The 14052-nt window shown below is 46.1% G+C and overlaps 1 protein-coding gene across 1 annotated transcript; it reads left to right on the forward strand.

Annotated features, from left to right (window-relative positions):
- Window positions 1-2638: 2638 nt before the first annotated feature.
- On the forward strand, window positions 2639-8097 carry LOC307122509 (polyunsaturated fatty acid 5-lipoxygenase-like; the record flags this gene model as incomplete). Its single annotated transcript, XM_079810474.1, has 10 exons — window positions 2639-2687; window positions 2927-3099; window positions 3266-3400; window positions 3498-3704; window positions 3943-4029; window positions 4421-4590; window positions 4685-4797; window positions 7304-7404; window positions 7518-7688; window positions 7918-8097. The coding sequence occupies 10 exons, from the start codon at window positions 2639-2641 to the stop codon at window positions 8095-8097; spliced, it is 1386 nt and encodes a 461-aa protein (XP_079666600.1).
- Window positions 8098-14052: the final 5955 nt, after the last annotated feature.

The raw sequence follows: 14052 nt of genomic DNA on the forward strand, positions 1-14052 counted from the left end.
TTTTAAAGAAGATACTTGGTAGATTATTGGTAAAATGAAAAAAAAAAATGAAAAAAAGTTATAGAAGTTTAAGTTTATTGTTATGAAATAATGCACACAAATATTTGTATATGAAAAATGTTTTCCAAAACATTTTTTACTCTAAGACTGTGATAAATTCAAAGCCATAAATCTAAACAAGTCCAAATTTGAGGTTGATCTCTCAAAAAAATTGCTTTATTAACAAGCTCTCTTACTTTGGGTGCAATACCAAACATTTACACTAGACTCAATTCGTTTCCCATTCATTTCCAATGTGCTCATTTTTGACCGTGACAGGTACAAGTGTCACTATTTTGTTCAGGAGCATTTAACCTTTACGAATCATGTGCGTATGTGCGTGTGTGTGTTCACATAGTAAAACCTTTACCAAGGTGCGTACCATTCCAATAAAGTAAAAAAATGGGGGAAAAATCTATTCTTTTTCTGTCAAACATGTGCGAAGAGCACAGAAATGATTCTTCTCAAAAATGTTAAGATGCATATTACAAGTGACTTAAGAATTATTTGGAGCTCAACACTAAGAGTTTTGCAGAAATGACTGAGCTTGCCAGTGAAGAAGGATCATCTCTGCAAGTTTGGAGAAAGCAACTCCAGCAAATACCAACATTTCCATCAAAATCTTCCAAACTGAACAAAGAAATACGTGACAAATGAAAACAAACTGAAAGTCCATGACCTAAACTAAACATAACTGTGACAACACTGTGAAAATAGCGATCAATTCTATTTACACTATGTAAAAATAGTAGTATTTTCTTTGCAACAAGTGTAAATAGTAGTTAGATACTATGTATTTTAGTACATTTATAAAACAGTATGCAATAATAACATATTGAGTGTAAATTATTATATATTAATTAAATAATATATATTTAATACTTCTGTACTTCTGTCACTACAACAAATTCCTAGTATGTGTAAACATACCTGGCAATAAAGCTCATTCTGATTCTGAAATAAATGCCTACTTATTAGGAAAATAAAGCCCTCCCTGCACCTACCCAATAAACACTTTATTATTAAATAACCAGCAATTTAGTTCCAATTTTCACATATTTTCTTTTTATTTATTGAAAAAAGAGTTTAGCAGAAGGCGGATTCGAACTCTGGTCGATCGCGTCAAAAGTATTGCCTACGTGCCTTACTCCCTACGCCACCATGGCTTTCAATTTACATTTTTTGTATTGGTGGGCGGAGTTAGTGTAAATGGCTTCTAGACACTCCAAAATAACACAATATTTATTAAATAAATGTATTACTCATGTAATGAGGTAACATAAACAAACTGTGTGCAAATAATACCGGACAACGAGGAACTGAAAACGGAGACGATAACGAGCTAAAATACTAACAGGTGTGATGATAGAATCAATGTCCATAGAAATGGATTAGTGGCGAGAAACAAACTAAAAGTCCATGAAAGTAAAACTAACTTAACAAAACAGTGTACATGATGTCCAAGTAAGTGTTGTCATTTTTCTTGTTAAAGATGGAAGGATTGGGGCCCAGACTTCCCTATGAGCATAGATGGCAAAATGGATAATCTTCCAGGAGAAGTTCAGTTTGATGCTGAAAAATCTTCGGACTTTAATTTGAATTTCGTGAAAGGGTAAGTTTGGGGGAATGTGATACTGAAATTTTCCTCAGTTTTCCAGAATGAAATTCAGAACAAATGCAATACCATGCAAATAATGTTTATAATTATACTCTATACATTTTGTTTCAGGATTGGGGAATCATTTCTTGACAAAATTAAAGATGTAATTTATTCCTGGAAAGACATGGAAGATTTTGAAAAAATATTGGAAGGTTTTAATATCGAGAACACTCTACTAGGTTTGGATTATTTCTTCCTTTGTCAAGAATGTTTGTTGGTTTTTTGTTTGTTTCATTTAAACAAAAAATATATATCCAAAAACACAATTGTTCAGGGAAATCAACTGTAACACTGATATCCACAGAAGATGAAGTGGTAACACTTTACAATACTGGTGCACTAATATGCATTAATTCATGCTTAACTAATGCACAGATAATCATGAGTTAATGTTTGACTCATGAAGAACTAAACCATTTATTAACGATTACTGCATCAGCAACTAATGCAGATTCTATATGATTAATAGATTATTGTTATTAGTTAAATGTGTCATAATGTGTTAATTCCCTATAACATATTATATTATCTAGTAGTGTAAATGAATGTGTTAATTACCAAAATGGGTCGAAGCCATGCATTTTAACTTCCAGTTGTCTGCTTTAATGAATCATTAGCTGATGATTTGCAGAGGTAAAATATAGCTTTTTACCATTTTGGTAATTAATGTATGAATTTACATTAATAGTTAATTTAATATGTTATTATGGAATTAATACACAATGACACATTTAATTAATTGCCATACATATATTATTTAATCTATTAATCATATAGAATCTTCATTAGTTGTGGATGCAATAATCCTTTATAAATTTAGTTCTTCATGAGTCAAACATTAACTCATTAAAGCATGAATTAATGCATATTAGTGCACCCGTATTGTAAAGATGGTGATAATCCAAGGTTTATTAAACAAGTACTAACAAGAGAGCCAACATGCAAGACAGAGTGTCAAGCACAAACCCAGACAATGAACAGAGCGAAGGTAGGAACTTAAATACACAGTGATGATAAACTAAAAGACGGACAGCTGTGAGGATTAGTGTTAGTTCTAACAGGGAACTAGAACAAAAAGGGAACACGTCATGAATAAAACCAAACTGAAAGTCCATGAAAACAAACTAACTGAATATAACTGTGACACCAACAATGTAGAGGTACATTTTTTTCCTACCTGTAAAGCTTTGACAGTTGACTCAATTTTCCCCTTTGAAATCTGGACAGAGACCGTGATGCAAGACTGGACTAAGGATTACATGTTCGGCTATCAGTTTCTGAATGGCTGCAATCCTGTCATGATCACAAAATGTGTGAATCTTCCAAAGAATTTTCCAGTCACACATGAGATGGTGAAGGGCTTTCTGAAGACAGGTGTCACACTACAAGAGGAATTAAAGGTCAGAAACATTAAGACATTCATCACTTGAGGTGGTCAAATCCAAGACTTGCTTGTATCGCGACATTCTTCACATAATTTAGTTTATATAAATGACTCAAATCAGTGTTATTTTAACCTATGAACTGTTCATTCTAAACTATACACCTGTGTACACGTGTTTACAGGCAGGAAACATCTACATAGCAGATTATAAAATACTGGACGGAGTGCCAACATCCAGCTCTCAGCGCTATTTGGCTGCACCCATCTGCCTGCTGTACAAGGACAGATTGGACCAAATTGTACCGATTGCCATTCAGGTATCTGTCCCATATAGAATCAGTATCAAATGAAAACAAAAATTAAGCTTCTCTGAAGTAAAGAATGTCCTGCTTGGCTTTATTATATCTGAATCAGCTCAGTCAAAACCGAAACGGGGAAACGAGCCCAATATTTGTCCCAAGTGATAATGAATATGATTGGATGCTTGCCAAGATGTGGGTGAAATCTGCCGACTTCATTGTACACCAGTTGGTCACACACCTTCTCAAGACACATCTGATATCAGAGGTTTTTGAAATGGCCATGTACAGACAACTCTCTGCAGTCCATTCTGTATACAAGGTACCCGTCTTGATATTTAGATTCAATGCTAAACTGAAGATTGTGGTTTCATGTATCAATTTATTGATGAAGGCTGGTTCTGATATCCTTCCCTTTTTTTAAACCATGGTTTAATGTTAACCAGAAAACTCCAGGGAATGACATGGAAACCACTTTTGCTGTTTCAGGTTATGCTTTTTGAATAGAAAAAAATATATATTTAATGCACATGTTTATATGTATCATTTGCTTCTTACAGTTACTGAAACCTCATATTCGTTTCACAATTGCAATCAATGCAGCGGCCCGTGAAAAGCTCTTTAATGAAGGCGGGATCTTCAGCCAGGTAGCTTTACACCTAATTTAATATATCCATGCATTTCTTGTTCAAATTCTATTCATATTTCATTATTTCGTCTTTGTCTGGCAAGCCATAATTTCTATTTTTGATATAGGTTTAAAAACGCAAACAGTGTTAAATCTTCATCATGGCAGGCCTGAGCCATTACCTGACTTTTTGGCTTGTGATATTCTGTCTTTTTGCTGAATGCTCTTACTTATATTTCATAGGTTTCGTTGTATTTAGTTAGCTTGTGTTTGCTTAAACTGACAGTAGTTCCTAAATTTCCCACCAGAACAAAACTTCACCCATAATCCCCTATATGGTCACTTGAGAAGGCTAAATAAGTGCTGAAAATGTTTAGGCAAAAGATTAACTGAATTCTTGGTATCCAAAGTTTAGCAGCCTCGATAGAGCTGGGATGAATACAGTGATGCAAAGTGCCATGAAGACTTTAACCTACGAGTCCCTGTGCTTCCCTGAGGCCATAAAAGCTCGAGGAATGGAAGATCTGCCCAAGTACTATTATAGAGATGATGGCATGAAGATCTGGGAGGCAATAAACCGGTAAGTAGTAGGGTAGCAACAGTTAGTAAAAACATTTTGGCATCCAAATTTATTTTTATTAATTTGTTAATTTGTCATCTTGTTCTTCCTGTAGTTTTGTTTCTGCTGTGGTCAAGATCTACTATGACAGCGATGAGGCTGTTCAAAAAGATGCAGAGATTCAAGAATTTGTTAAGGATGTTTCCTTTGGCATGAATAATTCTGGCAGTGAGTACAGGTTTAACTTATCAAAGGCCCTGTGTACACTTGGTATTAAGATGAATTTTGGTCGATCCGATCACAAGTGGACGATGCTAAATACAAAATATACGGGGTCTAAAACGTTTTGACCCTGTCCACTTTCAACCACTTCCAGAGGTAGTTGAAAACGCATTTGACCAGATTGCTATCATAGTGTAAATGCCCACTTGGTCGAATGTGTTTAAACAGCCACAAAAGACGTCTACTACAGCCTACTGACAGAACTCATAAACATTATGGGAAGAGCGCTAGTCAGACGGGATTTAAACTTTGTTGGCTGGTGAGCCAAGTTTGGTTTGAAGACGAAAAACGTACCAAGCACAATGTTCTCTCATCTTTCCTAACACGCACTTAGAAGAAAAACTGTACTGAATTAAAAGTACATGTAATAATCTTAATAGTTACTTGAGTAAGAGTAAAATAGTATCCAATGAAAAAACATCTTGGTTACTAATGTAATCCCCGTTTCCTGAAGGAGGGAACAGAGACGTTACATCAGAACTGAACTGACGAATTGGGATCTCGCCTGAGAGCCCAATCACCTTTGAGTGTAATTATGTGAGAGTTGGCCAGCCCGAATTCCAGGCATGATTCATTGACTGAAAATGATTGCAGGTCCTCTACCCTCTTAACAGAAATGAGCGCAGTCAGAAGCGCTGTCTTAACAGACAGGATCTTAAGCTCTACTGACCATAGTGGCTCAAAGGGTGCTGTCTGTAAGCTGACAAGACCAAGAGGGTACAAGGTGAGGACAGTGAGGCTTCAACCTCCTCGCACCTCTCAGGAACCTCTCAGGTCATGCTTTCCCACAGACTTACCATCTACTGCAACATGATATGCGGCGATAGCAGCAACATACACTTTTAGGGTGGAGGGAGACAGCCATCGTTCCAGTCCCAATCTATTAATGTATTGATAGTGCTGAAGTGATGCGGAACAAATGGCCCTGACATGGGAGGCGTAGTGTCCCGGCATGGGTGCGTGGTCAAGTTCCACATCCTGACAGAGGAGGTAAGACAGTCAGTTCTTTCTTTAACACAATGGGTTCCGCCAGCCGTGAAGCCAGCGGCGGGGAAAGGGAAAACCAATGAATCTCCCCCGGTCCTCCACCGGGGGAAGGAGTGGTCCTGCCACCATCTCCTGGCAAGAACTGTGCCCTATCTCTGAGGCACCCGTCGCAGGAATGCTGCTTATCCTGGCGTTTGGCAGGCTTAGGGGCAGAGACAGGCTTTCCTGCGGACTCTTCCACGCTTCGACCCAGGTGAAGGCTGATGCTGGGGCCAGACGGGAGGGGCGAGCAAGCAGGCTAAGGCAGCTGCACCGACGGCTGGGTGGAGGCAGCAGCTGGCCATCAGGGCAGGATGTTCTTAATTGCCTCAGTCTGCTTCTGGGCAGCCGAGAACTGCTGGGCAAAGTCCTCGACTGCCCCGCCGAAGAGCCCAGCCTGGGATATGGGACAGTTCTCTCAGCCTCATGCATATCAGCAAGGTTGAGCCACAAGTGTCATTCCTGACCACACATGTGGACATCACCTGACCCAGGGAATGTGCAGTCACCCTCGTCACCCATAGAGCGTGGTTGGTAGCAGTGCTCAGCTCTTGCATGAGCCCCGGATCAGCCCTGCCCTCGTGCATGTCCCAGAGCACCATTGCCTCATGGACTTGAAGGATGGCCATGGCATGCAAGGTGGAGGCAGCCTGCCCCGCAGCTCTGTAGGTCTTTGCCATGAGAGTGAAAGAAAACCATCAGCTCTGGATCAGACTCGGGCAAGGCTGGCTGCTCATCTACAGAGGACTCAAGCCTGCCTTGTGATGCGGCGATCGACAGGACATCATCCGCCGGAGCCCCGAATTAAACGCTGAGTCCCTGACGTGAGGGACCAGCCATCTCAGTTCCACGGCTTGCGATTTGGAGGGGAGCGTAGCCCGAGGAATTAATGTTGGGGTGTTCTACACCGTAACCCTCTTTCTAATCTACTCTTAAAAGTAAACATTTTCCAAAAATGGATTCAAGTAAATGTAACGGAGTAAATGTGCTTTGTTACTACCCACCTCTGCACACACTCTCAGCGTTCGCCGTGTTCTTGCGGCTATCATAGAAGAAATGAAAGCTGCTGCTCCCCGTGCTTTCCCGTTGTCTCCAGTCGCGTTCATATGTAAATTGCGCAAGCTTATTTTGTCCATTAGATCATAATATCTGAAAAAGCCCGCCCATAGACCCTCCCTGGGGTCAGAAGTGGACAAAAGAGACGGATTAAAACACCAGGTGTAAACGGGAATGTGTCTACCTTGTCTACTTGCGATCCGATCACCTAAAACACATCTTAATAACAGGTGTAAACATGGCCAGAATGCCAGTGCTGGTCTGTGCAAGCATGCATGATTGTTTGTATTCTTGTATATGCATCTTTGTGTGTATCAAGTCACCTTTAAATGTGTGCACAAGGTAAATGCATACTGCCACTGTTTTACAGAGTTTCAAAAGTCTCTGAAGACTCGAGAGGATTTATCTGAGTACCTGACTGTTGTGATATTCACATCATCAGCACAACATGCTGCGGTCAACTTTGGACAGGTTAGATTAAACACTACATTACACACAACAAGATTGTCAAAAATTGCTAGGCAAAATTCTGGATATTATCTATAAGCTAATTTCTGGGAGTAAATGTTACTTTTATTTTCCAGTTTGAGTGGTATGGCTGGATCCCCAACAGTCCTTCCACCATGCGCAAGCCACCTCCCGAACAGAAGGGCCAAGTGGATATGAAGTACATTAAGGAGAGTTTGCCTGACCGTGGATGTTCCAGCCTGGTTCTAGGAACAGTTTGGGCCCTCAGTCAGTTCCAGAAGAATGAGGTTAGACATCTGATTTGGATAGAGAACATGGCAGCAATCTAGTCTAAATCAATGTGAAAAAGAATTAACTTGTTACTGAGCATCACGGTATAAGATTAAAAAAATATTTTCTGTGAGTAATAGAAACAGAATAATGTTTCAAATTACATTTTACGCCATGTATTCTGTTGTACAATAGCCTACCCATACATTTTTTTCCACATTACTGAAGAACTTACTTTTTTCCCAGCTGTTCTTAGGCACATATCCAGATATGTGTTTCACAGAGCAACCAGTGAAAGAAGCCATAAAGACTTTCCAAATGAAACTACATGAGGTGACCAACAACATCAAGAGCCGGAATGAGGGATTGACAATGGAGTATTGTTATTTGTCCCCAGACAAAATCCCCAACAGTGTTGCAATTTGAGAACATACTTGTAGTGTTCATGGCCAATGTGTGCTTGACATAGAAAGACTGAAGATCAGCTCTACTTAAAATATGATGTATTGTAAAACACAGAGCATTCTGCCTTTTGAGGCAATATTTAAAAAATATGTTTGATTAATGCTTCTTGTATTTTGCTGGGAAGTAAGGAATATTACTGTGTAAAGCCATCTGTGCACGTATGCATCTTATCTGAGGGAAAGAAGAACAGTTTATTTGGCTATGCTTTCAAAAAGTACCAATTTATTATTGTCTTCCCTTTTGCTTTGTTTCTTTATCTTATTACTCATGATATATTGTTTGTAGTCTATTTTAGATAATCGTTTGACAGTTCCCCTTCGAGGGAACTCGAACTGCGTCATCGTGTCGACACTTTGGGGAACGCCCCTCGCGTTAAGCGTCTGAAGAAACAGTAGAATCAGCCCAATCCGATTGGTGTTGCGTGATGACGTCGTATGTGACGGCATACCCGGAAGATACAAAGAGACGTCTGAACGAAACAGAGATAGCTTTTTTGCTCTTCAGCGTGAGCGCTCTGTTTGTTCAGTCTGAAGGTGTTGTTACAACGTGAAAGCAAGCATTATTTATATATTATGGCGAGCGAGCGTTTCAGGCTGTGTGTGCACCCGTGTCCGCGCTACATTACGGGCACGGACACACATCAGCTTTGTGTGCAGTGTCTCGGCGTGCAGCACGCCCAAGCCGCTCTTGAGGGGGCGGCTTGCGGTGATTGTGAACTGCTGCCGCTGAGGGTGCTGCGCTCGCGGCTGGCCGTCTTTGAGGAGACCGGTCAGCCTCGTGAGCCCCGCGGTTCTGGGCCTGCGTCTGTTGAGGCAGCGCGGCGCCGTAGATCGTGGGGCTCACAGCGGGATCTTTCAAGAGGATATGGGACTGCTGAGGCATCCTCCCTATCCTCCTCTGAAGATTCTGATATCCTCCCGCCCCGTGTGGAAGCCCGCGATGCGGCTTCTTCCCGCGGGGCGGAGGATCCGGTTCTCAGGCTGTCTGATTCTGAGGAATCAGACAATTTGAGGATCGAGGTGGATGATGTGGGGCTTTCGCCACCCCACGCATCCGCTGTTGAGGAGCTTGTGGAGGTTTTAACCCGCGCTGTGGCCAAACTGAGTTTGGATTGGCCACAAGAAATAGTGGACATCCAGCCACCATCTAAGCTGGATGAACGCTTTTTCAGGCGTCGGGTTCAACCTCCACGGCGGGGTCTTCCTTTTTTCCCCGATCTGCATAACGAGTTGTGTAGATCGTGGGAAAAACCCTTCTCAGCCCGTGTAGCTAATCCCCCAGTACTCGATTTTGCTAATGTGCTGGGGACGGCTGAGTTGGGTTATGCAGCGTTGCCACAGGTGGAAGAGGCGCTTGCGAGCCACCTCTCACCCGGGGCCGCTGCATCATTGAAGGCTCCGTTGCTGCCCACTAAACATTGCCGCGACACGTCCAAGTTAGTCGGCAGGGCTTTTGGTGCGGCAGGTCGAGCTGCTGGTTGTCTGCACACCATGGCGGTCCTGCAGGCATACCAAGCCGACCTCCTCAAAGAGCTGGATGAGGGCGAGGGACCATCTCCGGATGATTTCACTGAGCTCAGGAAGGCAACGGATTTGTCTCTCCGCATTACCAAAGAGACGGCTCGCGCTGTGGGCCGCTCTATGGCTGGAATGGTATGCGTTGAGAGGCATCTCTGGCTGACGCTGTCGGGAATCAAGGAGAGCGAGAAACATTTTCTCCTTGATGCTCCGATCTCGCCTTCTGGCCTCTTCGGCGGGGCAGTGGATACTGTCGTCGAGAGGTTTCAGGAGGCGAGGAAGCAGTCAGCCGCCTTCCAGAAGTTCTTCCCTTGCCGCTCGGGCTCTGCAGTTAGAGCAGGCCCGGGTGGGCAGCCCGGACCCTCATCCAGCTCATCGCACCGCGATGTGCAGAGGCAGAGTGTCGCCTCCCGCGCCCCTCCCGAGGGAGCTTGGCAAAGGAGGCGGCGCTCTCGCAGGAAGCCTTCCCAGCCTAAGAGCGACCTGAGGGACGTTATCCAGGCTAAGAAGGCTCCCAAGCGGTCCTAGCTTCGGCAGGACCGCTGAGAGTCGTCCCCCACTGGGTGGAGCGATCGAGGTCGTTTCCACTCTGGGACTCTCGGGGAATCGTTGCTGCGCTCCCGCCGTCCAAGACGTTTCGGGCCGCATCGGTTCCCTGCGCGCGCGCACTGAACCAGTCGCCTCCTTTAGGACTTGCGACAGTTCAGCAGCCGCGTGCGCCTCACGGACCTCTTCCCCGACGACACCCTGCTGGTCAGCCGCTTCAGGGCGTTGGGGTAGAGGCTCGAATAACACCCGAGGCTGGCCTCGAGAGGCTAGTTCCCTTAGTAGATTATCTCGGCGCATGGACATGCCTTCCGGGTATATCTGCGTGGGCCCTGCGTACTGTGGAACGGGGTTACAGACTGCAGTTCGGTTTCCCTCCCCCGAAATTCAACGGGGTGGTTCGAACTGTGGTCGGTCCCGAGCAGGTGCGGGTGATGGAGCAAGAAGTACGCTCTCTGCTGGTCAAGAAAGCTATAGAGAATATTCCTCCACCAGACAGGGAGTCCGGGTTCTACAGCCGGTACTTCATAGTTCCCAAGAAGGATGGGGGGTTGCGTCCAATTCTAGATCTCAGGCACCTGAACCGGTCTCTGAGGAGATACAGGTTCAGGATGCTCACAATTCCAGCCATCGTGACTCAGATCCAGTTCGAGGACTGGTTCGTCACGATAGATCTGAAGGACGCATACTTCCATATCTCCATCCTTCCAGCTCACAGGAAGTTCCTGCGGTTCGCTTTCGGGGGCGAAGCGTACCAGTATCGGGTTCTTCCGTTCGGCCTAGCTCTCTCCCCTCGCACCTTCACGAAGTGTATGGATGCAGCACTGGCTCCGTTGAGACTCCAGGGCATCCGTATACTCAATTATATCGACGACTGGCTGATTTTGGCTCAGTCGTACGATATGGCGGTTCGACATCGAGATGTCGTTCTAGCCCACATAAGGTGCTTGGGTCTCAGACTCAACACGAAGAAGAGCGTGTTGACGCCCTCCCAGAGGACTACGTTCCTGGGGGTTGTATGGGATTCGACGCTGATGCGGGCACGACTGTCCCCCGCACGCGTGGAGTCCATACTGGCGATGGTCTCGAGAGTGAAACTGGGCCGCAGCCTCACTGTGAAGCAGTTTCAGAGACTGCTGGGTCTCATGGCAGCAGCAGCCAACGTGATTCCGTTCGGTCTGCTCTACATGAGACCCCTCCAGTGGTGGCTGAGAACCAAGGGGTTTTCCCCCAGGGGGAATCCTTTTCGCATGATCAGGGTAACGCGCAGATGCCTTCGTTCCCTCGTCATGTGGAAGAAACCTTGGTTCCTGTCCCAGGGGCCGGTGTTGGGAGCGTCGTGTTGCCGGAAGTCCGTTTCAACAGACGCTTCCCTCACTGGTTGGGGCGCGGTCATGGAAGGCCGCTTTTCCAGGGGTCTGTGGGGGACCCGGCATTCTTCCTGGCATATCAATTGCCTGGAAATGCTGGCGGTCTACAAGGCTCTGAGGAGCTTTCTCCCGGACCTCCGCGGCCACCATGTCCTGATACGATCCGACAGCATGTCGGCAGTATCGTATCTGAACCACCAGGGGGGCCTGAGGTCGCGCCCTCTTTGCAGACTGGCGCATCAGGTCCTTCTGTGGTCCCAGGGGAAGTTGTCATCCCTCAGGGCGATGTACATTCCCGGGGACCAAAATCAGGGAGCAGACATCCTGTCGAGGCAGGGGCTGAGGCCCGGGGAATGGCGGCTCCACCCCGAGGTGGTGGAGGCTATGTGCGAGCGGCTGGGCCCGGTGGAAGTGGATCTATTTGCGTCTCGAGAGACGTCCCACTGCCCGCTGTGGTTCTCCCTCACTCATCCGGCCCCTCTGGGGCTGGATGCCATGGCTCAGACGTGGCCGAGGCTGCGTCTGTACGCTTTTCCCCCGATCGCTCTGCTCCCGGGAGTTCTGGAACGTGTCCGCCGGGAGGGCGTCAGCCTTCTCTTAGTAGCACCCCGGTGGCCCACTCGGGTATGGTTCTCCGACATCATCGACCTGCTGGACGGTCCCCCATGGCAGGTCCCTCTGAGGAGGGATCTGCTGTCTCAGGCCGGGGGTACGATTTTCTACCCACGGCCAGAGGTATGGGATCTCTGGGTCTGGCCCCTGAGGGGGCTCAGTTCCTAGCAGAGGGCCTGTCGGCAGGTGTCGTGGAGACCCTACTCAGTTCCAGAGCTCCATCCACCAGGAGGTTGTACAGCCTAAAGTGGAATGTATTTTCCACTTGGTGTAGAGAGCGGCAGGTGAACCCAGTTAACTGCCCAGTGGCTTCAGTGCTGGAGTTCCTTCAAGACCGCTTCTCCGCCGGTCTTTCCCCGTCCACACTTAAGGTGTATGTGGCTGCCATTGGGGCTTTCCACGCACCTTTAGGTGATGCGACGTTGGGAAGGCACCATCTGGTTGTACGTTTCCTCCGTGGGGCTCGGAGGATGAGGCCTGCGGCTCATTCCAGGGTCCCAACCTGGGACCTGGCAGTGGTGCTCGAAGGGCTGGCTGAGGCCCCCTTTGAGCCGCTGGAGTCGGCTGAGGCGAGAATACTGACCTTCAAGGTGGCTTTTCTCCTTGCCATCACTTCTCTGAGGAGAGTGGGGGACCTCCAGGCCTTGGCGGTCACGCCGACTTGCCTGGAGTTTGCCCCTGGCATGGTTAAAGCCATCTTGCATCCCAGCCAGGGCTACGTGCCCAAGGTGCCATCTAACAGGGCAAGGTCAGTGGTTCTCCAGGCATTCCATCCTCCACCTCACGTGACGGCGGAAGAGAGCAGACTTCACCTCCTCTGCCCCGTGCGGGCATTGAGGATTTATCTGGAGAAGTCTGCTCAGTGGAGAAAGTCAGACCAGCTGTTGGTGTGTTTTGGTTCACCCAAGAAAGGGCTGCCTGCGTCAAAGCAGACGATTAGTAACTGGATTGTCCAGGCTATAGCCATGGCTTATCGGGTGCGCAACCTGCCTTCACCCTTAGCCGTGAGGGCCCATTCTACCAGGAGCATGGCCTCCTCGGTAGCCCTCCTTTCTGGGGCCTCTATGCTAGACATCTGCGAGGCAGCTGGGTGGGCCACTCCTCACACCTTCATTCGTTTTTATAGTCTGCATCTCCCTGAGACGCCTGGCGCAAGAGTGCTCGCCCCCTAGTTGTGCCTGGTTCCAGCTTCACACTGGGGTGGTTATGATTGGTGCGGGATAGTTGGTACTCGTTCCCCAAAGTGTCGTCACGATGACGCAGTTCGAGTTCCCTCGAAGGGGAACGTCTCGGGTTATGACTATAACCCTTGTTCCCCGAGAAGGGGAACGAGACACTGCGTCTCGTGTCCACCCAATCATCAGAGCGCTCGCTTCATCGCAAAGAACGCTATCTCTGTTTCGTTCAGATGTCTCTTTGTATCTTCCGGGTATGCCGTCACATACGACGTCATCACGCAACACCAATCGGATTGGGCTGATTCTACTGTTTCTTCAGACGCTTAACGCGAGGGGCGTTCCCCAAAGTGTCGTCACGATGACGCAGTGTCTCGTTCCCCTTCTCGGGGAACAAGGGTTATAGTCATAACCCGAGACGTTTTCTGAGGTCAGCTGATAAAGAATTGCTGTCATTGATGCAAAATATTTGTTTAATGATTGCTGTAAAGTTGTTTTGAGATTGTGAACATCTCTGACTGCACTTAAAATGATTGTTACATTTTGCTCTCATAATAAAGAAAGCTTTAATAAAATGAAGAGAAATCATATTTTCTATTCTATTAAAATAATATTTTAATATCTTATTGTCAGCGTTGGTTGCAGTGGAATTGAAACGGGATCTAAGTGCAGCAGGTTTATTCAAAACCAAACTCA

The sequence above is a fragment of the Gobio gobio genome, assembly GCF_949357685.1.
Source record: "Gobio gobio genome assembly, chromosome: 2".
In the NCBI taxonomy this organism is placed as follows: domain Eukaryota; kingdom Metazoa; phylum Chordata; class Actinopteri; order Cypriniformes; family Gobionidae; genus Gobio; species Gobio gobio.